The sequence below is a fragment of the Watersipora subatra genome, chromosome 8 (assembly GCF_963576615.1).
Source record: "Watersipora subatra chromosome 8, tzWatSuba1.1, whole genome shotgun sequence".
NCBI lineage: Eukaryota > Metazoa > Bryozoa > Gymnolaemata > Cheilostomatida > Watersiporidae > Watersipora > Watersipora subatra.
Genome location: NC_088715.1, coordinates 58,530,438 through 58,556,429, shown reverse-complemented (window position 1 = coordinate 58,556,429; position 25,992 = coordinate 58,530,438). Strand labels below are relative to the sequence as shown.

General features: G+C 33.5%; 1 protein-coding gene across 1 annotated transcript; it reads left to right on the top strand.

Moving 5' to 3' along the window:
• Positions 1-3,852: 3,852 nt before the first annotated feature.
• LOC137402789 (sodium- and chloride-dependent taurine transporter-like) lies at positions 3,853-25,881 on the top strand. The gene is made up of 16 exons (XM_068089295.1): positions 3,853-3,961; positions 4,383-4,502; positions 9,271-9,402; positions 10,434-10,584; positions 13,589-13,717; positions 14,715-14,847; positions 15,831-15,965; positions 16,593-16,726; positions 16,814-16,908; positions 18,026-18,138; positions 19,026-19,163; positions 21,652-21,751; positions 22,592-22,733; positions 23,702-23,858; positions 24,441-24,597; positions 25,799-25,881. Exons 1-16 carry the CDS (start codon positions 3,853-3,855, stop codon positions 25,879-25,881), a joined length of 2,028 nt encoding a protein of 675 aa, XP_067945396.1.
• Positions 25,882-25,992: the final 111 nt, after the last annotated feature.

The window sequence follows — 25,992 nt, the reverse complement described above, 5'->3', positions numbered from 1 at the left end:
TCTCTGCGTATATTCATCACCTACTCAAAAACTGGTAAGTGCCTTGTGTAACCTTCAAAGTATATGAAAAATTTCTCTTCTCTATGACCTGGCTGCATGAGTGTCGGCTGACCAGACTGCGGCATACATCAGAACTGTTTGAATTAACAGGTTTATATTTCTCAAATGCAATTAATTTTAATTTGGAAGTACAGAAATTTATTTATGGCTTGTGTGGTTGGCTGGTAAAATTATAAAATTGAATAAATATGTTATTATATTTAGAAAAATAAAATATTTGATTTGTTTTTTAATTTGCACTAACAGACTGTTAAATTTTATATAGCGTTAGTTTTAGAATTATGAACATTGAGTTTTTCGTGCAACTTAAATGAATAGCTGTAATTCATGGATTGAAGTCGGTTAAGATCTATATATATATATATATATATATATATATATATATATATATATATATATATATATATATATATATATATATATATATATGTATATATATATATATATGTAATATATATATACATGTACATGTATATATATATATATATATGTAATATATATATATACATGTACATGTATATATATATGTAATATATATATATACATGTATATGTATATATATATATGTAATATATATATACATGTACATGTATATGTATATATATATATATGTAATATATATATACATGTATCTGTATGTATCACATTTTATTGACATTGGTTACCATCAACAAAATTAGGTTTTTTCTTACATGCTAAAAATGTGAACAGACAGAAATCAGGAGTTATTAAGTGAGTTGAACAAAAGTGTTTAAAAGTTAGTAATCTAATAGTATTACGGTGGAGTCAGGATAGCAAATTGAAGGTGGTAGTAACAGAAAGTTCATAAACTGAAATATATGATGGTGGATGTAGTATGTTGATGTTACAGAGCAGAAAACAATGTTTGTCATCATGTTTAGAAAGATAAAGATGCACTTTCCGGTCTATCTTAGGCGTCAATAAATCTTTCAACCACTTAATAAGACTGCCAATCAGACAGAAGCCTTCCAGTCATATTTGTTATAAATAGTGCTAATTAGGTTAACGTGAATACGATAATTTCTCCCAAAGTTTACAAAGCAATGGATTAATGTTTCCTAAGGTCTGTAATTGGGCATTAGAGTTTACCGAAGCATTTTTTTAAATTTTTTACATGAAGCATCGTTTCAATTGTTAATATTATTTATATTAGATATATTAAGATATTATTATGTAATATTATATTATAATATGCTAAATTCTCAAATTTTTAACGGTCGATATCGTTGCTATAATATTTTTACTTAGCAAAGTTATTTTACTTTTAACTTTTATGTAAGTTTTAAAAAGTTGCAAACTAACATGTTCTAGTAACTTTTGGTTTGATCAACTTTGCGCTGCTTCCTGTTGCATTCATTGTGCTCATGGGTAATTACTACATTGACGTAATTAGATAAAACCAAGTACACCTTTTCAACTAATAATTAGTTGGTACGTCATTTACAGGATTTGTGCCACCAGGGAACACATCGTAGTGTAACACCTTATCACACTCACCTTACGCTTCATGCTTTTGCATACAAAATGAGTATTTGTTTAAGACACATCCTTTTATCTAAGCATCTCTTTGCCTTCAGAATACGCTTATAATTCCTAGCTGGCAAGACATTCGGGAGCAATTATTCTCGATAGTGAGAATTTAAATTCTGACTTCCTAGTAGACAGAAAAGGATTGCTGCCAGCATTCCTGTCAGATAAAAAATTTTTGATAGAGAAGGGCTGACAGATTTCAACTAAACAAGGTAATCTAAAAATGAAAGATGAAACTCTCGTTGAGAAGCACATTGGCTGTCAAAGGGCTAACAACTTTGCTCAAGTTAAATTACCTTCTTGTAATCTCTTCCGTTTAGCAAACTTACCGCCAGTGATTTGAGGCTATTGAAGGAGTCAATACATTAGGTACACTGTTATTCTTTTTTAGCAGTGTCTAGTACAATACAAGCAATGTATTTAGTCAAACACCTAATTGACAGTATTGTGGTTGGACACGTAACATGTATCAAGTGTAAGTGAATTGATCAAAGTTGTTGAATTCATTTGCTTTGTTGATATGAATGCTGCTGTAATTAATATAAACATTTATGCGTTTGAATAACTTTCTATACTTTTATATTAATTTTGATCTTTGTTTTAGATTTGCGTAACAAATTCCATTTAACAGCCTCCTTACATACACATATAGTTAAACTGTTTTAATTCTGTTTGTGCTATACAAGCGATCTAAAACTACTGAAGTATTTTTTTACACTTTCTCGTCTGACAGAATCAGCTTAAGTTGACTAGCCAGACTTTCTGTCTCGCAGGTGATTGTTTCGACGATGACTGTTTCATGGTTAAGGCTTTATCCCTAGCTTCTATGCAGTTTTTGTCTAGCTTTCTCAACTTCTTGTTACATTACATTGCATCGCTGTATCTCAGTCTAGGTTTGCCCTGATTCATCTTACCTTCAAAGAGTCGCGAATACAATGGTTGTCTTGGTGAATCTCTCATGACCTATCCTGACCCAAACATCTTAGCCTTTTTTATCAGAATGTCTGTTAAAGATGGGGGGTGGTGTAGCCAATTTCCCAAGTCATTGCTGAAGCCCCTCACTACGGAAAGTTGGTTTAGCATCTTTTGTATTTTTCTCTCGTTCTCCACTGATTTGCGGACCAACCTGTTTAACTGTGTAAATAAGTGTAGTATATATGGAACACTGTCGGGATTTATTGCATACACGAGTTACGTCGTTTTTTGTTTGACTATTTTCTCAAGGGAACAAAGAATGAGCTCAAAATTGATTAGAGTATATCTGAGTCTATTCTCCGGTATATTCATTTGTAGGGAAAACATGATTGTGTATTTAAAACCAACAATACTTAACACCAGTGTCTGCAACAATTTTCATTATTCCTCATTTTTTGAATAGACTGCTGTCTGTCAACTTTCATCTCTGTCATAAAATTCATTTAAGCAGCCACCTTTTAGTAACTGTAAATGCATCACCTCTAACCACCACTGGCAATAATGTTTTTTTCTGAACAAGAATGATAGAGGTTAAAATAACCAGAACAATTTGAGAACGTAACATTGGAGGTGTTTGATACAAAGCCCTGTGTAGCATTAATGGATGTCTGTTGTTGTCTAGGCTTCTTCGGCTCAATATTTTGCACAAAACATGAGAAGATCTGATATTCTCTAAGGTCTTTACAAGTGCAAATCTCATAAAATATTTTTTTAGTATTGTGGCCCTTCACATCCAACGGGTAAAAGAATCCTTATCCTACCAGAAGTAAATTATTTTCTTATCAGGTGTATGTACCATTTGACGAGCTCTCTTGCCTTTCTGTGACCGTCTTAGATTTTGAAACCCTGATGCTCAGTGCATGCCAGCGTGGCTGCAGTGGAATGTTTCCACTTAGTTGAGTTTTATCTCCTTCCGATTAGTTTCACTATTTTTTTCATTGTTGAATACTCAGTTCTCATTGGCTCTACTTAACTTTATGTCATTACTAGCTTAAGATCATAATCTTGTGGCTCCCAAGACAAAGTAAAGAAGGTGATTGAGATTTGACACCCTACTTTGTACGGGTTACCGTAACATCATCCGGCATTAATCAAATTTTATTATTTTAATGCGATAGGTTAAACCATAGCACCTATTGTGTCTTCTGCTGCTCTTTAACTAAAGCCTTTAGTGATCATTCATAAAAGAGCATATTTACTTGTTGCAAATCACTGTTGTTGCTTTCTACTATTACATATTTGCACTTAGCAGCTTTGGTAGCCAACATGTCTTTGGAGGAGAAAGAAGAAAATAATGCTTTAGCAGCTGCTGCCGAACAAGGTTCCAGTTCTGACAATAGTGATGGAGCATCGGTCTCACTTGAGAAGCCTCTGGGTAGGCAGCTTACGCTTATAGTGCTTTTGGATATGACTCTGTTTAGACATGACAACCAGAACTTGTCTGAAGTCTTAAGTAGCTTATGTGTTTGACCTACCTGTTTGACCTACCTGTATATGGTGGTCAGAAGATTGCTATAGAGAATCTTAGTAATGGTAGCCATGCTGTGTTTGGGGGATCACAAACTATTTAGTATTGCTTCATACAGTAACAACAGCCAAAGGGTCCATCATAAACTAGATTTAGATATAAAGTTGGGTTTTATTAGGAAAGGAGTCAAAATCGGATGCGACTTTTAGTCATATAAGACAAATGTCGCTACATGAAGAATACCTGTCATCAGAGACGATGTGATAGTTTTCGATTGTTGAATGTAATCTATTTCAAACTGTATCTTAAGAGTTCCAGCTGCTTTTAGCTGCAAACAAAAGAGAGACGTTCAACCACAAGATAGATTTCTTGCTTGCCTGCATCGGGTACTCTGTTGGTCTTGGTAACTTCTGGAGATTCCCCTATCTTTGCTACAAGAATGGTGGAGGTAGGTGGATTTTCAAAATGATTTGCATAGCACTCAACTGAAGTGTTTGGAACATTGCATAGGGTATGTCTGCTTCTTTTTAGCTAAAAAGTGATTTAAAATTTTAGTCTATAATTTACTTCATGTAAGTTAAGATTATGATTGGTTGTAGAAGTGTATCTTTTCATTTCTAGGTTAAACTAGGGAGCTAAAATGCAGAAAGTATTGTCAACTTCATTATAACATGTCAGATTAGTTTCATGTGAGAAAGTTTGATAAAGTCAAACTTTGGTTTATAATCCCCTCTGCAGACAAGTTTTTTAACGCAATGACATAAAATTTAAGCAAATGTTTGTATAAATATATAAATAAACTTCAACATAAGAAACCTCAGGTTTGACACAACGTTACAATTTATAAGTAAAAAGAAAGAGGCTATCAAATCAAAACTATTAAAACTTATATGATAAATAAATATTAACTTTACCTAGTTTAATTTAAAGTACATTTCCCCTTATTACCATCTCTACCCTCCAACCTACCTATTACCGAGCTTGAATTTGCATGTCCTGCAAATAAGTAACAAAAGACTATTTTATATATTATTAGACTATCATATCAGTTCTGACATATCCTTTGCATTAGAAAGTTTATTTCTATTTAATCTTACACAATTCATCGGTTTTAATGTTATATTGCATGCTATTATCTAAAGTATTTATGGTTGCTTGCTAATTTTCAGAATTATGTCAAATATAATGTATTTTTATAAAAAGATTTGCTCTAACATACAACAGTTTTGATGGACAAAAGAAATATTGCACCGGATTAACTTTACAGTGGAAACTTACTTGTTGCCTTCTCGTAGAGCTTTCATTTCAAACTTTGAAACTAGTTAGCTTTATGCTGATAACCATTGGCATCTTTTCATGATTATGCAAAGCCTTTTCAGAAATTCTGACTTCAGCAAAAATCGTTTCAACTATCTCCAAAGTCTTTGGTTTCAATCTCTACTTTGCCTTTATAGAACATTTATATAAACCAAGACTAGCTAACCATCTCAATAAAGGGCATTATGTGGGACTCACTCAAATGCATACTTGAGCACACGCATTATGTCCATTGTTTCCATAAAGTGATATTACCTGAGTAGTAAATACACTCTATGAATAAAATCACAAAGACATCCTTTTTTCAATTAAATTTATTATAGTGGCCTAAGCATGGTTTAAAATATCAAAGTCCATTCATTTATACTAGCAAGTCTTTAATGTGTATAAACAAGTTAAGTAAACTTCTGGTTAGACAGCGTCATCTGGAAAATTGAGCCAATCTTGTGTCTGAAAACAAAGCTTTGCTTTTCAACAGTTAAATCGCACTAGGTGCTGTGAGATACAGTGGAGACCCAGACTATGTCTAAGTCTGTCATACATAAGTCCAGGTGCATATTCATGACTCTAGCCATTACCATTATAGCTAAAATATATATAACTGCAGGCGTCCTGTGAAATACAATTAGTAAAGTGAAATGTTCATCAAAGATGAAATTACAACATTTTTTTACATCATATCACAAGATATAAGTATTTTTCTATCAATTGCAATTGATTTTTGAAGTGATCATATATTGCCAGGATGTTTCTAGGTTAAAATCAATAAAACTTGATAACAATTAAAACGCTTAGAAGAAAAACACCTGTAACATGAGGTCACTAGTTGTGATCACATGAGGTCACTAGTTGTGATCACGTGAGGTCACTAGTGTGATCACATAAGGTCACTAGTTGCAATCACATGAGATCACTAGTTGCGATCACATGAGGTCACTAGTTATGAACACATGAGGTCACTAGTTGTGATCACATGAGGTCACTAGTTGTGATCAAATGAGGTCACTAGTTGTGATCACATGAGGTCACTAGTTGTGATCAAATGAGGTCACTAGTTGTGATCACATGAGGTCACTAGTTGTGAACACATGAGGTCACTAGTAGTGATCACATGAGGTCACTAGTTGTGATCACATGAGGTCACTAGTTGTGATCACATGAGGTCACTAGTTGTGAACACATGAGGTCACTAGTAGTGATCACATGAGGTCACTAGTTGTGATCAGATGAGGTCACTAGTTGTGAACACATGAGGTCACTAGTTGTGATAGTTGATATCGGCTATTGTGTTTAAGTTGAAGCGTTACGTGTCTCTATTCTGTTGGTTTTTTGCAACTATAGACAACATAGTCGCACTTTCAAATGAACTGAGAGTTTTTACTGCAATCAAGTTATATCAATTTCAGTTCAGAAACATACTGGCAATCAGATCACCTCAAACCTCACAAACTATTGCAAAGGATTAAAAATACCCGTACTTTCTGATAAAATCTACTAAAAAGTGTGTGTAAGTTCATCTTTAAAAAGATTTTAAGTATTTCGACTAGAATTTTGCATAAATGTATTATACCCAGTATACAAGATGGGTGTATATAACTCTATGTAGTTAGTTGCTGTTCTTAATATACCATAAAAGTTTTCACTGAACACCTAGTTTTTTTGAGCATAGTCATTATTATCCTTGTTTCTGTAAAACACAAAGACATCATATTAAGTGTAAAGCTATAATTGTATCTAATTTTCGCTTCAGACAATCTAAACACAATTCATACCATATAAAATAATACATCACTTACATAGCACATTAGCAATGCGATGTGTTGCCTGAATGATAAATTATTTGAATAAAGTTGATAGTTCAGAGAAAGGACAATAAGTTATGAAACTTAAAATTGAGTAAAAAAATTGTTTAGTTGAATTGCAATACAATCCTTATGGCTTTTGCAGACCTGTCCTAAACAAGTGTCTGGTAGTGTAGACAACTCCTTCCTGATAACTGACACTTTTAAAATTTTACTAGCAGGAATCGAAGGCTGGAGATCTATAGCATCAAAGAATTTGCTTGAATATTTCTCTTTTTCTTTTTGTATCCTAAGCTAGTTTTGATAATCTGAAATAATCAGCTGGAATCCTACCTGAAGGCAGCAGCTACACGATTTCTGGTAGGACTCGTATGAAATACATTATGTTGTTGACCATTTATGTACTCATAGCACGCTATAAAGTGTGGTTCAGATATCAGCTGCGAGACCCCGGAGGTAACCTTGCGCAGCAAAACACTTGCAGCACTAGGCTCGGCGGCTTATGTTCACATAACGCTGCGTAGTTGATGATTGCATAAAAAAATGGCTACTCATCATACCGTTTCGAAAGTGCTGACCTTCACCTGTGCAGTAGATTTTAAAAAGATTTTGCCTGTATCTCTTTGAAAAATATGAGCAATTTTAAACTCTTATGTTGCCCGTCGGCATCTATACCGGCGGTACTCAGCGCCTAGGTTCTCATTTAATTGCCGATAGCCTGGCAATCCAGCCACCGGTGCTTGCGGCATATATGGGAACCAACCTATATTGCTGCAAAAACAGCTATGGTTGTTTTTCATTTCGATTAACGAGTGCCATTTTAGAAAATCAAACCACCGCTTACCAACTGAGCAAGCTTAATGAGGTCTCAGTGTGCTTAGCATATCGAAAACAGTTTTTACGCACTCTTATCTACGCACCGCTACCTTACATATCTTCCTAGCTTTTGAAAATGATGTCACGCAGTCAACGCATGCTGCATGCTATTGTGTACCTATGGTTAAACGGTCTGATGTACCGTGTAGGATAGTTAATGAAGCTATAAAAGCCAGTGTTCTTTTGTTGCGAAAAGCCCTTTGGCTATGCCAGATGCTTTATTGATTTCTGATTGACCCGCATAGTCTATGGCCGGTCAAGGAAACTAACAAAAAGGAGAATATTCGTAATGCTTAACGTGCTTCTAAACAAAAACAGAGAAACAGAAAGTTTATAAATATTTGCTATAGTTTTTCTATCTCAGCAGGTTTTAGTGGTTCAAATTAAAGCTGTTTTACTAAATGAGGTTTTGCTTTCCCTTTCTTTCTTTCGTTTGTTTTTAATAGCAGTAGTAGAAGTTTATTAGCATCAGTCAAATAAAGTTGAAATCATAAAAAATCTTTTTAGGATATACTCACTGTAAGTAAAATATTTTGCTGTTAATGATAGCAAATTTTTTCTAACAATGCTTGTCAATCAACTATGTTATTTTGCCATTTTTAAACAAAAGCAGGTAAAACGTCTTTGTGTCACTACTCTCGTTACAATAATTTTAACACAGTTTCCAAATTTTTTTAACTAGATTGATTCTACAAGAAACATTCCTAGTAATCAAGGTATTACTTATTATACATGATATAGTATATATGGTATATAAACTTATTATATATAATATAGTTCATAGCATGTATATAGTATAAATACTTGGTATATATATTATAGCATAGATAATATTTATATACTTAGTATATATGATATTATATATAGTATATATACGCATGTGTAAATTATAAACTTAGCATACATTATTATATAACATGTAGTGTATACAAATGTATATAGTATATATATTTAGCATGTATGATGTAGTATACCGTATATATAGTACATATACTTAATATATATAATATAGTATATATATAGTATACATATTTAGTATAAATGATATAGCATATAGTGGATATATATAATACAATGTATATATACTATATATATAGTATATAAATAGTATATATACTTAGTATATATTTTTTCTCATATAACTAATTAATAGAACAGCCTGTTCGTTCAGCCATTTTGTTCCAGCCCTTAAATTGTCATTTTTGTTTCACCGTTCTGCAGGAGCTTTCCTAATACCCTACTTCACTATGGTACTCTTGGCCGGAATACCGATGTTCTTTCTAGAGGTTGTCATCGGCCAGTTTATGTCAGCTGGTGGCATCAAAGCCTGGAACATCAGTCCACTATTTACTGGTATGGCCTTGAAAAAGTTAAATTAATTTTGCTTACAAACTAATGCCCACGGTTACTTTCTTTCAGCTAGAAAGTTCAAATATGCATGTATGTATTGGCAGCGCAGAAAGCTTAAGTTTATATTGAACATACATGTAAGTGAATGCAACCCATCCTACCCCTGTTTAAAATAGTTGGTATAATCGGCATACAGTAAGAGCCTTAATGAAAGTAAACCTTTGATTCATAGAACCACTAAATAATGTTTCTAATATAAATAGTCTGAGTATTAGATATAACTGAAATGAAAGCTGGTTTAAGGAAATTTGTTAGATTGGAAGATTTAAATCTTCAACAGAAATAAATTAGGAAAGTCATAAAATTTTATTTAGCAAAACAGATTTAAAATTCTAAAACCGCCATGTTCTATCAATAGGTAGCATATGGTGATGGTACGTAGTTATCTCCCTCTTGAAGTTTTCTGGTTTGTTACAACTGTTTGAAGTTACTTGCTACATGTATTGTCCATGTATTTTTAAGTTATTTACTATTCTTTTGTGGTTCAGCCATGTTTTATTGTTACAGATCTAAATTTGTCTTGTTACAAAAAGTAATATAGAACACAAACATTAATATAGTTTCACACCTTTTTGACTAGCCGTGATCTCAAATTAAGTGAAACTATGTTTGCTGTTTGCAAAGTTTTACTATTGTGTATTTATTGGAGCATAAATTTATTTAATAGGTTTTAAGTAAAACAATCAGTTGAATTGAGTTTTCAAAATCTGACTAAATGCTAAAAAGCTAGATTAAACGATACAATCGACAAGCAGCAGACGTTAGCAGAATAACTTTAAAATATGCAGTATCTTCACTGTTCAGTGATTTACTAGTATCAAAGATTTTCAAAATAAAAACATTTTTGAGAAGGTTAGGTTACATTTAGATATACATAGGTCATTTAAGTATATAATTTTTCTTTTAAAATTCTAAAAATAACAATTTAAAAAAAGTTCTTTTAAAATTTTAACCTGTTTCCAATTGTTTTGTAGGAATCGGTTATGCGACCACAATCATTCTGTTCCTCTTCAATGTGTACTATAATGTCATACTAAGCTGGGCATTTTACTACATGTTTTCTTCCTTTACAAAGACTGTGCCTTGGAGCCACTGCGACAACCCGTGGAATACGCCTAATTGCAGGTATGTTGGTATAGTTCCACAATAGTGTCAGTGTAAATTGACACGCTAAATAAAGGAGAATTGATTAGCCAAAGGTTTCGATTATCACAACAAAGCTTGTTATCCTTTCTGTAAAGCTGTGCATAGAAATGGTTAGAATTCGATTCTTTCTACAGTTACAAAGAGTCACTTAGATAATCAAGTTTTTCCCATTCTTAATCTCATCTTTGGCGTGACAAACATGCAAAATGATGGAGCAAAGGCTTGACACACCATTTTTATTGTTTACGGAAACGTACTTCATTATCTAGATAGAGTTTAAAGCTGCATTCCACACCTTTCTGATATCTTCGACCTATTCACTGTTCCTATGCCTAGAAACATGGTAGCCAATGACATGCCCTTTTGTATAGGAAGTTTAAAAGAGATGTGCCTAAAGAAAATTCTCTGCTGCAAAATAATTATTTTTTGTAAAGTACTTTTGGGGGTCCTAACACACAAAGTTGTCGTCAGAGTAGTCACTTTTAAAATCACTGTCGTCACTTTTAAAATCACTGTCGTCACCTTTTTTAAGTTGGTAACCAAAACAACCTCTCTTCACATTTGTTATTTTAATACAAATATCCATTTTGGTGGCACTGGGTTGCGTTAAAAACCTGAAACTTGCTCAGCTTTAACTTCTGCTAATCAAAAGCATGGCTCAACCAGCGACCTTCACAAACTTATTACTGATGTTTGGGAGTGTTTCTGAATACCCCACAAAGAGTGACAGCCGTCTTAGGTTTTTAGGGCTACATTTCGTGTACTGAAAATAGACCGAGATTGTCTTAATCACTGTCAGTCAGACTTGGAAATGGATTTGCTGCCAGTGTCGTGGCATTTCATTGCTGTTTACTTTAATTACCTGGCAGTCTATAAATGCTAGGCCAGATGCTTCAAACCAAAACTAGTGAAATTTCTTTTGATCGTGTTGATTTATGGACAAATAATGCCACTTTTAAATCATTTAAGGAGCTTAACAGCAAACAATAAAACTAGTTACTAACTCGCATGAAGTTTTGTTATAGTAATGCATTCAAATATATATTTGATTAACAGCATAAATAATTGCACTGGGCCAAAATGTCATTTTCGGCCATAAAAAATATTTGAAAAAATTTGTCTATATTTTAAATAAAATTGCCACAAATACATAGTAATTACTAGTGTAATTATAGTTATGTTGACAGTTTACCTATATATTTTTAAATGAATTGCTGAAGTTTGTTGTTTATTTACAAAAGTCGTAAAGTTCTCTACCAATCCCAGCAATCTTATGTCACTATTTCAACGACCTAAAAGTTAGCGATGTTTAAAGAATAGAGAAAGCATAATATTATTATGCTTTATTAGTTATCTTGAGGTGTTGACTGATGTTCTACAAAAAGAATCAAGGAGATTGACCTACTAGAAGCTGAGATATAGCCAGCCAAACACAGGTCTACCTAATAAAGAATCAGAGGAAAACCCTTCGAAAATCCCGAAAACTGTGACGTATAAAATCGACTTAATGTTCATGTGCCGGAGTTGTGCACCCTTACCGCCGTTACGTATAATGATTGTTTTGGCTACGAGATGTGAAAAGCTTCTCGCGACAGTAAATAATTTACAGACTAGCTCTGGTTTCTCAGGAAAATCAAGCAAACATTGTGTGGTAAAGGCATTTGCCCACAACCTCTCGCCGTGATTTTTCAAAACAGAAGAGCAGATTTTGACTATTGTGCTTCAAATTTTAACTCGATCTCCATGGATATGCTCCGAAGATCCTCTGTTCAGCGAACGGCGCGTGTATAGTCTATATACGGGACATCCGCGATTGCAGTTCGTTTAGAATAAGAAATGAGAATGTGAATTTTTGTTCATTCATCATTTTTCTATTGTGTATCTACTGCAGCATTTAGTTGATTTTCATGATTATCGTCACTATTAACAGACTGTAAGTTCACTACAGCCATAATCTTAAAAAGAATAACTTGACCGTGCTGCTCTTACTGTAAGAAAAGAAAACGATAACTTTTGATTTGATTTTTCTATTTATCTATTATCTTATCAATGATTATTTTTTATGATTAATATAATAATCATAATGCATATTATACAAAATAATAATATAACTGCGTATAGAATAAATGATGTAACTAATATAATTTGTAGAAAGTGATAGCAGAATGTTGCGAAATAATAGATGCGTGTAATTATTTTATTCTAAAACTAATCTACACGTCAGAAGGACTGGTTCGGAATTCTCAGAGCAATGATTGTTAGGCCCAATTTGATTGTTCTATACTTCCAGGGATTAAACCAATTAAAACGCCGTGATTGTTATAGGAGAGCGCATTAGTTGGCTTAATTGACAAATGGCACACAAGTCGATTTCATACGTCATATATAATTGATGACTACCAAAACACTTATGTTTTTTGGTAGACCTGTGTTTGGCTGGCTATATCTCAGCTTCTGGTTGGTCAATCTCCTTGATTCTTTTTTTAGAACATCAGTCAACACCTCAAGATAAATAATAAAGAATAAAAATATTATGTTTTCTCTATTCTTTAATGTTAATTATATTTTTGCTTTATTTTGTTAAACTTATTTAAATATTACACAACAACTAATGCAAAAATTTTTATTTTTGTCTGAACGTCTAGTCTAAATATTGCTCAAGCCTTCAACGCTTTTATATAAGAATATTTGAAATATTGTACAGTCAGCAATCTCTTTAATAGTCTGCAACAGCCAATAAGAAACAAAAATGTTTTTTTATTTCTGAGTAAAGCTGTTAAGATATGTGTTGCACTTTTTTAAATGAATACTTCATTTAGGCGCATAAAACCACGAGATTTAGCGCAGCCATTTTCCCTGTTTTTACTTTGGTTCAAGGAATGTAAGCAACGATTTCTAGTGATGTCACTAGTTAGTTTTCAAAAATTCTTTGCCATGCAGTGTGCAGGTTGATATCTGAAACTAGAAAATGATTTTTACACAGATCCGAATGGAATGAAGTCACTAATGGAAGTGTCCTAAACACAACAGATGCCATGCCCGCTGCAACCAACTTGACTACTAAAATGCCTAAAGAGATTTATCACGTGGATCCAGCCACAGAGTTCTGGCAGTAAGGATATTTATGTTACAGATAAAATGCTAAACAGAAAATTTTGTTAAGGCATATTAACAGAACTGTTCTAACAGAACTTATGTATAGAGCTAAGGAGCTAAGGCTTTTTAATGCACATTAAATAAAAGGCTAGCCCAAGCTTAGTAAAATGCACGGTTTTGGAGCGGCAGATAAAATGTTGCGAAAATGAGTCGTAACAGCTGCTGTCAATAATGACTCAAGCATGATTTTAACTACCTAGCTCACTACTATACTTCTTGAAAACAGGCTCTACCTTCTTTCACAGATTACCTGTTTTAAAATAATAAACATGTTCTGTCGGCTCGATCCTTGCAAATCCACTTTCAATCTATCGCTTTTAGCATCTACTTAAAAACTTGGACATCGTCATCTTTAGCACCAAGCCTCAGATGCATAGAATCAGCTACCTACTGACATCCAAAAAATCAAAAACACTAGTTTGTTTAGGACGGTTTTGAAGCGGCACCTGTTGTCGAGGCTGGAGTAGTCTGAGCTTCGTTGGACTGTCTTTTTTCTTTTTCATTTAAGTTGCAGTTATTGTCATCACAACCTGCGAGTCACAACCTGCGAGTCACAACCTGCGAGTCACAACCTGCGAGTCACAACCTGCGAGTCACAACCTGCGAGTCACAACCTGCTCACTGCCTGCCAACTAAGCTCTGCACCTTGATTAGCTAAACTATTGTGCACATAGAGTCTTCATCAATGATTTTTATGGTGTATCTTTTAGCAATTGTTTTACTTGACAAAAAATAATATTAAAAATAAACTCAAAATCAGCACAAGTCTACAGAAATCAATAGTAAATCTGATTTTACTTTGTCAAGAATAAATTTGGAAAAATAAAAGTTAATTAAAAATCAAGATTTTCTTGGCATATCATTATTATTATTTTTACAGCATTATTAAATGTCACACGATTTATAGACAGGCATGTCAATCCGATAACAATCCTCAACTTGGTAACTTGCAGGAGGAGGGTTCTGGCTATCAGCTCAGGAATTGATGAACCAGGAATTATAAAATGGGACCTTGCTCTCTGCCTTCTAGTGGCTTGGATAGTCGTATTTGCTTGCATATTCAAAGGTGTGAAAAGCTCGGGAAAGGTTCGTTTGCATGCTTTTTTAGCCTCTAAATGCTTTAAATACTACACAAAAGGCACACCTGTTAATATTAACATTAAAAGAGAACTTTTCAGCAAATCTCAGTTCAGGTTGTCACTACTAACTTACAGCTAATTTAAAGTTATTTTGCTCGATACTTACTTTAAGCTAACAAAGTACGTATCGAGTTATACACATGATATATCATGTGTATATATTATATCAGTACATGCCTGTAGCATTTACATCTCTCATCTCTTCAAGCACTACAATATGTAAAAGGCCTTGAAGTTATATAGATAGTTATATATCCATGTAGATATAGATATATATATATATATAGATAGTTATATATCCATGTAGATATAGATATATATAGATAGTTATATATACATGTAGATATAGATATAGATATACATAGATAGTTATATATTGAAGTTAAATATGTTGTGAAGGCCGTTATTTGAATATTCATGTACGAAGTTGTACAAGTTATAGACTGCTGTGTAGGTAGTCACACAGTTATTATTATAGTGACACTCGTTAAGGAATCAGATGTGGTGTTAGCACTCTGAACTACCAAACAGCAGGGTCTGTGGTTCAAACCCACTACGGGACGTCAAGAACGGGCTTAAATTGTTCCAGTGCAAAGGAAGACAACCCTGACAGGTAACTGGACACAGGCAACAAGAAACCACTTCCGCACCCTGCTAAGAAAACCCATAAAATGTATAATCCAAGTGACAAGGAAGATCAGGACATGAGAAACCTGCCTATGGCAAATTCTTTTAAATAACACTGAAGTATATTATATCTATGAGTACTACTAGAGCACTGCTTGATTTTTGAATAAATACATGTTCATCTACCAATCTTGTTTTTACCTAAAAATACATTTACCTTTACTACATAGCTACTGTCTATTTAGACAACATGCATTTATTACCAATATTTTCTACAATACAAAGTTATAACCTTCTGTGCAGGTCATGTACTTCACTGCCATTGCTCCCTATGTATTTATGCTGATTCTGTTGGTGAGAGGATGCACCCTGCCCGGAGCAGGCTCTGGTATACTCTACTATCTTACACCTACCATGGAGAAACTGGGAGATATGCAGGTGAGAGTAGCAAATATAATTTATGAATAATACTGCTGAATGTCCGGCACTGCATAGGTAAAAAAAAAGTTTTGCACAGAAAGTTAAGATTTATTTACCGTTCTAACATTTAAATAAAGGTATTTGTTTATTTCTGTGCATGTTGAATGTTTAGTCAAGTATATGCTATAGATAACTTCATAGCATGTTGAGGAAGTCTGAGCATGTATTTTTTTCTAGTAAAATTTTTCTTTTAGCCCCTAGCTGGAGCGTAAATCATGGGTATTTTGACCAATCGGCAGTAATCAGTTGTGCACAATTATTACTTAGTATGGCAAGTAGGCTGTATGGTATAGTAGATAGCGTGCATGTCTGCAGCACTGGAGTTCTGAGCTCAATTCTAGTGCAAAGTGGTTGTTGTCTTTCCTTAAACCTTATTGCTGTAACTTGACACATGACAGAATAACAAATAGAACAACATACAAACAACAAACACAGATTTACATATACTGTAGTTCGCAAGACTGTATTGCTTTAATCATCACAAATAAAATTATAAATAATCATAATTCTATTGCTATATAATTGAAGCTTTAGACTAAAAAGTTTATAAAACGTATTATATTATTATTATTGATTATATTTTAGACTTGGGTAGACGCGGGAACACAGATATTCTTTTCCTACTCTATCGGAATGGGTGCATCGACAGCTCTCGGCAGCTTCAACAAGTTTCACCACAACTGTTTGAGGGATTCTGTGATATTTTCAATAGTAAACAGGTATGACTGCAAATGTATTTTGATTTTACCAAAAATAATTTAGTGTTCATATAAGTGTGCCTCAGATGTATTATTTTTAATTTTTAGTGGTACGAGTTTTCTGGCAGGATTTGTCATATTTGCGGTTCTCGGCTATATGGCTACAGAACAAGGGGTGGATATCGCTGATGTGGCAGAGTCTGGTGAGTGAAATTTGGAGTATACTGATACTGTGATCTGCCTAACAGGAAGTTAAGTTTTGTATCTGCTGTTAACTAAATGGTAACTAAAAGGTACTAACTAGATGGTATCAAAAATTGGTCTTGCTAGATATAGAATCTCTCTGAAGCCTGTCATTAGATGCCAAAACAGACCTGATACTTGAACTATTTTTGAACAGTTTGGTGATTCAGAAGCTTGCTGATTGTGTAGAACCAGTAAAGTCAGCTAAAGTAAAGTCAGCTGCTCTATTGGAGGGTATTCAGGATATTTATGTATTCTTAAATCTAAGCAAACTTGCTATAGGATGTCAAGAGATTGTTAAACTCGTTTAGAATTAACGAGGAAGCTTGTTTATAATACGATAGATGGTCACTAGCTTTTTTGTGCATCTTTGTGCATCGGCGCAGTTAGAGCAGAAAAAGACAGACTTTTTGTCATTCCTGTCTACTCTACATCATGTAATAAACTATTCACACCAGAATTGTGGTCAATTAATAAAGCTCATTAATAATTGCATTAAATTACTCATTAGATTGTTATTCAGAAATTTAACTGAACGCAAATTATTTAGGTATGCTAATTTAACATTTTATGAATGATGTAGTTTTTGTTGCAAATAATTTATTTATGCAATTCCTTCAAAAACTTGTTTGATAATTTAGGGAAGATTTCAGCTTTTGAAAAAAATTAATTCGCTAATTCGATTATTAATGCATTTATTTCACAAACTTAATTTTTAAATTTAATTATTATTACAATTATTTTAGAAAACCAATTTTGTAATTTTATGTATAATTTAATATAACTATGCATTAACTTATTAATTTAACTATTAATGCAGATTTTAATACCTTAATAATTCTACCATTGTCTCAACCCTGATTCGCACTATAATTGTCTATATTATAAGTTGGCTTCTTTATTAGAAGTTGTCTTCTCTGTTAGAAGTTTTTTTTATTAGACATCGGCTTCATAAGAGGCCAGTCTAGGCACCTGTTATCAACATGCCACACCTACAAGAATCTTTAAGGGAAAAAGTACTCATGGCATCTCTGCTATCTCAAAACATGTCTGTATAATAATATTACCTGCTTGTAGGTCCAGGGTTGACTTTTATAGCCTATCCAAAGGCCCTCGCTAACATGCCCTTCGCACCTTTCTGGTCTGTCATCTTCTTTTTCATGGTCATTCTTTTGGGCTTGGACACTGAGGTAGGCAATACTCAATACTGAATTTGCTTGAATCTAGTAATGTATTATGTAGTACTGTATCTATGCATTGCTTTAATTATCCTATTTGTGTAAGCCACAGTAAGTTGCTGATGATCTTTTATGGACCCAGTAGGCAGGTAAGTACAGACTCAATGGGATTAGATTGTCATCATACAGAAAATCCATAGTCTAATAACCAAAAATTTTCAAGCTGGCAATCAAAAAATATAAAAAAAAACAAACTATAACCTCATGAAATAACTAGTTGTCTGCTCTTTTCCTAGTATAAAATGAAAGGCAAGCTCACTTTTGTGGTTTGCAGATAGAGTTGTTTACCGTATATTTATTACCCATACATTATACAATTATCTAAAGACAGTGCCTAAAACTAAAAATATCTGCAGTCTCTTACCAAATTTTTCAAACAAACACTTGTAAAAAAGCAAAGAGTGACTGCGTTGAATGAAGAGTTGTCTCCTCTTTTCTTTTTGCACGTTACAGTGAAATGAAGGGCTGTGTCAGTTTCTAATGTTTTATAAACAAAATAGTCTACAGTATGTTTAGTACCCATATATTGAACAACTATCTAAAGACATCGCTGAGCAAGATTTTGGTAAACAGTAAATTCTTTATTCCCAACTTACAAGGTATCATTTTAGGTTCCTACTTTGGAGTGAAATTTAGAAAGTGTATCTACATGTAAAACTAATAGAGTTAGAAAAAAATTTAAATTATCATTTGTATTACTTTTATTAAATGTCATTAAATAGCATTAAATTAATTTAATGCAGTTTAGTGAAATTGCATTAGACTCATTATAATAAATTCATTAAAATGCAAAAATGTTTAGTTTTTAGATGTTTATCATTGAATCTCATGCTTTACAGTTTGTTCATCAAGAAGGCCTTGTGGCAGCAATAGTAGATGTATTTCCAACTTACCTGGGAAAAGGCTACCGACGAACAATATTCACATGCCTTAGCTGCATCGTCTGCTATCTTATGGGTCTCTGTATGGTTACAGAGGTGGGTACTTTAGACATTAGGTTATGTCATGGGTTACCTAGCCTGTGAACCACAAAGCATTTCTATTGCTGACAGAAGATTCTTTGCATCATAAACTTGGTAGTTCAGTACAAACACTGTTTAACTTCATAAGCTGTTGTCTGAAAAAATACTTTTTTTCCATTTACTTGAAGCTATACATATCTTTGGTTATCATCAACTTATAAACTGTCAACCATCTTCAATATTTAAACAGACAAATTGGAGAGCAACTCTCCAGATTATGAAATAGATGTTTATAAACCTACTACCTAAACCTACTACCTAAACCTACTACCTAAACCTACTACCTAAACCTACTACCTAAACCTACTACCTAAACCTACTACCTAAACCTACTACCTAAACCTACTACCTAAACTTACTACCTAAACCTACTACCTAAACCTACTACCTAAACCTACTACCTAAACTTACTACCTAAACCTACTACCTAAACCTACTACCTAAACCTACTACCTAAACCTACTACCTAAACCTACTACCTAAACCTACTACCTAAACCTACTACCTAAACCTACTACCTAAACTTACTACCTAAACCTACTACCTAAACCTACTACCTAAACCTACTACCTAAACTTACTACCTAAACCTACTACCTAAACCTACTACCTAAACCTACTACCTAAACCTACTACCTAAACCTACTACCTAAACCTACTACCTAAACCTACTACCTAAACCTACTACCTAAACCTACTACCTAAACCTACTACCTAAACCTACTACCTAAACCTACTACCTAAACCTACTACCTAAACCTACTACCTAAACCTACTACCTAAACCTACTACCTAAACCTACTACCTAAACCTACTACCTAAACCTACTACCTAAACCTACTACCTAAACCTACTACCTAAACCTACTACCTAAACTTACTACCTAAACCTACTACCTACAAACTGTGACTCTCTTCAGGCAGGTTGCCTTATTTCTCATTAATTTGCACATACTCTCAACATTCGCTGAGTGTATGCATAAGCCACACAGGAATCATAGGTTAACAACTGCACCTCATTAAAGATAAACTTACACAAAATTTAATAGGTTTTATCAGAAAGTATTTGTATCTTTCTATCAATTGCGATTGTTTTTTATGTTTGAGGTGATCTGACTACTAGGATGTTTCAAGATTAAAATTAACAAAACTTGATCAAAGTTAAAATGCTCAGAAGGAAAGTTCGTGTGAAAAGACGTGACTAGTTGTTATCGTTGATGTAGTTGATATCGGCAAGTGTTATTAAGTTGCAGCATTATGTGTTTCTATTCTGTCGGTCTTTTTGCAACTGTATTTGTGATAATCCCATGTTCACTTAATCTGAGCATTTTAATCTCGATAAAGTTTTGATGATTTCAATCTTAAACATCCTGACAGGCAGACACTTCAAATGTCAAAAACAATCGAATGTGACAGAAAAATACCGATACTCTCTGATAAAATCTACTAAAATTTTGTATTTTAAAATTAAGTCCATTTTTAAAAGTCTTAATCAATCTTAATCGAAGATTGACTTGTAAAAGTCAATCTTTAAAAATCAAGCAGAACAATGCATCAATTGAGAATCACAGGAGGTGGCAGAGATGTTGTAAAATTGAGCCAAAAAGTACTAAAAAGTTCAAACCAGTTTATTTTTTAGTATTATTGGCTCAACTTTACAACATCTCTGCAACCTCTTGTGGTTTTCAATTGATGCATTGTTCTGTTTTTCTTTCTAGGTTTGAACTTAAGTCCTGTTTAACTGACAGTCCTCAGTATTTCTTGTAACATTCCGATATGTTCTAAATGCCTGCATTGTTAATAACAACTGAGCACAGGCTAACTTCAGCTAGTAACTAACAAATGCATGCATTTTGATTCTTGGTCACTTATGTTGCCCTTGAGCTTATTCAAAAAACTGTATTGAAGTTCTGGTAAGACTTGTAGTTATAGTCGTTCTTTGTAATGTTTTATAACAATTAGTAGTGGTTATTGAGCCTTCTGACTTTTGGCAATGATACCAACTACTCTTGTAAAAAATTTAGGTTTCTGATTAGTTACATCTAATTTTGAGTCAGGCTCTTGCAGTTAGAGACGTCTTTTGTGATTTTTTGTAAGAATTTATAGTTGTTGTTGAGCTTGTGAACTTTTAGCGCATCTATTATTTTACTTTTTGAAAAATCTAGCCTCTTAGATCAAAAAAATTGAATTTACAAAGCAATTTTTTATGAGAAGTAAATCCTTACCCTTGTGATTGCTACTAACTATAATATATTAACACTCCTTTCACTTACTAAATCTACTAGTATTTCCTTCCAACCAAATTTATCATTCCAGCAATTGCTTTTGCATACGTGTGGCCAATCTTTGTATATATCTCTGACTGCCTATTTGAGTTCAGGATGAGATGTGAATACACAATGCAGGTCTTCATAACATAGTATACATGTATTTGTGTAATTGCAGGGAGGAATGTACGTTTTCCAAATATTTGACTTTTACTCTGGCAGCAGGATACTTCTATTGGTAGCTCTATTCGAATGCATCGCTGTAGCGCATGTCTATGGTAAGTATGAGTTCAGTTATCGAGCTGTTCAATAATAAGCTTGCACAGCTCTGACTCTGTATGCAAATACAAATATTAAATTTCTCATGAGTGTTTTTCTTTTTATTGAGCTGAATGCACCCTTTTTTATATTAGAGTTCTTTAAAAAAATTTAATGTTTCATACATGTAAGATGCTGGCATATATACAAAAATTTTATCAAAGTTCTACGAGCTTATTTTTAACAAAAACCATAAGAAACAATTCTATAGTCAAAAAAGCATAACTGACAATAGTTTGTTGAAATCTTCTTTTATTGTAAAATAGAATTGTGCGTTGTAAAAATTTACAATATTTTTGAAAATCATTGACAGCCCAAAAGAAGCCATCAGCAAAAACTATTGTAGATTTTTAAAATCAAAATAGCTTCTATTTTAAATGAGTTGAATTTCTGTTTAAATTTTCAAAAACAATGCAAAGTTTTTTCTCTATAAATTTAAAAAACTATAAATTTGCGACTTTCTAGTTTGTCGTCTTCTTTTTTATAGTCGTCCTATTGTACTTGGACACTGAGGTAGTCAATATTTAATATAGTGTAAGTGGTACAGATTTCTATTGAATCTAACAATGTACAATCTATGCATTGTTTTGATCAGTGTACTGGGTTATAACCAATGTTTGTTATTTGCAAATTTTTTTGCATTTTTAAATGTACTAATTGACGAAATAAAATAAAAAAAATTACTTAAACGTGGTTTCTGAAAAGCTTGAATCTAACTCTCAACCACCTCTGTTCATTGCTGTTTTTACAGTGCTTGATTCAAGGAAGCTAATCTTCAATTATTATATGTTATGATGTAGGCATGAGTCGTTTCATGGACAATATAGATATGATGTTTGGAATCAGGAATGTTCCATTGCGAGCAATCATCAAATGGGTATATATTCTCGTCACTCCAACTATCGTCCTTGTGGTATTCATTCTCAACTGCATCAGCTACAGGTCAGTTCTAGTTCAGTTACGGGTTAATGACAGGTCAATTACAGGTCAGTTAAGGGTCAGTTATAGGTCAGTTCTAGGTCAATTACAGGTCAGTTGTAGGTCAGCTACAGGTCAGTTACAGGTCGGTTACAAGTTGGTCACAGGTCGGTTACAGGTTGATTACAGGTCTGTTACAGGTCGGTTACAGGTCGATTATAGGTCAGTTACAGGTAAATTACGGGTCAGTTAGAGGTCAGTTACGAGTCAGTGAACAGCTTAAAAGGTAATAATCATGGTAAGAAAATAGATAAAAAAGCAGACCAGCAAACAGATGAGTTAATAAATAAGTATGAAAACAAGCATGTAGTAAATAAACAATGAATGGGCAGAATGAGCAAATGAACTAACAAGCAAACAGGCAAGTTGGCACTCTAGTGAGCAAAGGAAGAAACAGTAGACAAGTCAACAGTAGAGTACTAGAAGTGTTCCCTGAAAGTTTACTTGTAACACATGCAGTATGTTGAGTCACAATCCCAGTATACAAGTGAGTAGCACTTCTAGCGCATAAGGAAGTTTGCTAGCAGTGTTGAAAATCATTCTGACAATTCATTGTCACTAATAAGTATGTACCTGCCTTCAGTTGCCTGGAAGTCTACTATAGCAAATAATCTCTATGTCAGACTATTTGGCAACTGAAAGCAGGTATTTATTACTAAAAATGATGAGCTTCTTTCCGGTGATTCTCATTCCAGAGAAATAGAAAAGACAACAACTTATTCACACCATCATTTACCAAAACTAGCTTTCAATCAAACAAACCTAACAACAAGAGTGTTCTACAGCAAATATTTATTCATCTGTCTACATTTTCTTTCACAACAAATGGCCGTTATATATTTGTGTACATGTCTATTTTATATTGACTATATTTACTAATTTGCCTTCCAAATAGTTGCTGGTAATCTAGTTTGCTCTCTGATATTTAATAGCACCCTGAAGTACAAGTTCTCAGCACACTACACCTACACCTACCCTCAGTGGGCAATCTCAGTTGGTTGGCTCATGGCCTGCTCCAGCATCATCTTTGTTCCTATTTATATGATCTATGCCATAATTGACATGCTACTCACCAGCCGTGGTTATCCTGTAAGTAAATTGAATGTTTTACTACTTAATCTTGAGAGACTTGAGTATTTAGCTTGGTATTGAGTGACTGATAAGTCAAACTGAGCCATGAATTTATGTTTGCATAGCTTTTCTTACGACAGAAGCAAAAAGAATTTTTTATCTTTTGATATGTTAACAGAAAAACAAATTAAAACAAAAATATGATTTAAATGTATTGATAAAATGTAGTTTTTTAATCATTCAAACTGTTTGTAGGTAATTAAAGCAAAAGCATTGGCAAAGATCTAGAAAAAAATTTACCACAATGTCAGTAGTTTTTTTCATTTTTCACAAAGACATTTTTCGAATTTACAAAATGGTTGTAAATCTTTTTTTAAAGTAGAAGCAATAAAGTGGAAGAAAATAAAATACTGATCACATTTAAAACAATAAAGCTAGACAATTTTATAAATGTAACATTTTTAACATAATTGCATATTACTATACATGAAACTAAAAAAAAAATTTCCAAATCTTACTCATTTTTAAATTTTTTTTAGCTCCTAAATTTGTTTAGCAAGTATAATAGTTTTGATTAAATGATGATTTTGTTCTTCAAAGAATTTTCGGAAACTGATAAGGCCAAGACTTCTGCCTCACCAAATGAGACCTGGAGACAATCCCCTTGACCTAAACCCAGATGCAACTCTGGAGAACGTATTCCTGCCTTCTGATCTCTTGGCTGAATATAATGGTAGCTTAGAGAACTACTGCAGAGGTGAGATGTATTACATTCTACTTGACATGGCAACATCTTTACAAAAGATTTGGCATTTTCTGTTGCTGTGCCCTTTTGTCAAATGCTTGTTTTCATACCCTTCAGTGACACAACTATTGAAAGTTTTTTATCACTAATTATAGACTTTAATCAAGTTCTAATGAAATTTACCTCTCAGCCGCCTGTAGGTAACCTTTACTATAATAAGATTCGTGCTCATCCATTTGTTTGTCTGCAGCCATGGTTGGAAAAAAACATTGCATCACACTAAATTTGAACTTACGACATTCAGCTTCAAAAAAGCATGCCAACAGCTGAACCTACCAGCTGCCTGTAGGTATTGCAGAATAGTAGTGTAGATGGTCATACTTGACGCTTTATCAGCACACTTGACAATCTCTGACAGGTGTTTATTAATTAAAATTAATAGCTAATTGTAATTAATAACCCTTGACAATCTCTGTCAGGTGATTATCCCTTAAAATTAATGACTAATTTTACTTAATAATACTTGGCAATCTCTTTCAGGTGATTAACTAAAGTCAAGTAATGCAAGCAATGGCAATATGTTGGTCTCTGAAATCATACGTTTCAAAGTGTCCTTTTGAACAAAGTCTATAATAATAGTGTTCATCCATCGCTATGTACAAAGCCACAGTTGAAGGTTAGAAAAAAGAATCGCACTATGCAAGATTAAAGCCCTTGCCATTCGGCATAACAACCTAGCACTTTTTCACCTGGGCCATTTACCTCATTTATCTGAGACAATAGTTCTGCACACTCTTACTCTCTGCAATTTATCGGCACAACTGACAATTCCTCACAGCAAAAATGACTGCCAGGTTAATGATCTTGACTATAACAAGAGCCATTTCTGTCTCTCAAAGCAGAGTTAGCGGTTAGGATAAACCAAACTCGAACTAATGGAGTGTTCAACTTGCTACTTGAACACTCTATTACTCGTTCACTGCCAACTAGTGTTTCAGAATAAGCCTACAAATACTTACCCCTGAGCTTTATTATCACACCTGACCATTTCTCACAGCACTAGACTGCCAGGGTACCAGTTACTATAAAACCTTGTTTTCCTAAAAACTTCTTGTCTCAGCATGGCTGTTTCTTTAAGCTTACCATTTCTGCCACAGATAACATCCTTGGTGCGCAATGGCATACAATATTTTTATTTCTCTGTTGCTCGTAGGTGTTCCAGCAAACAACAGTGCCAAATGTCCTGATTATGAGGAGGCTGTTGAGATGGAGAAATTACAGCCATTTGAAGAGTGAAGCAGCCAATGCAAGCGTTTGACATGCCCAGCTTTGCAAAGTTTTGAATTTTGTATATATGTCTGTAGAAATATGTTTTATTTAGATATTTTATTTATTTATTTGTTATCA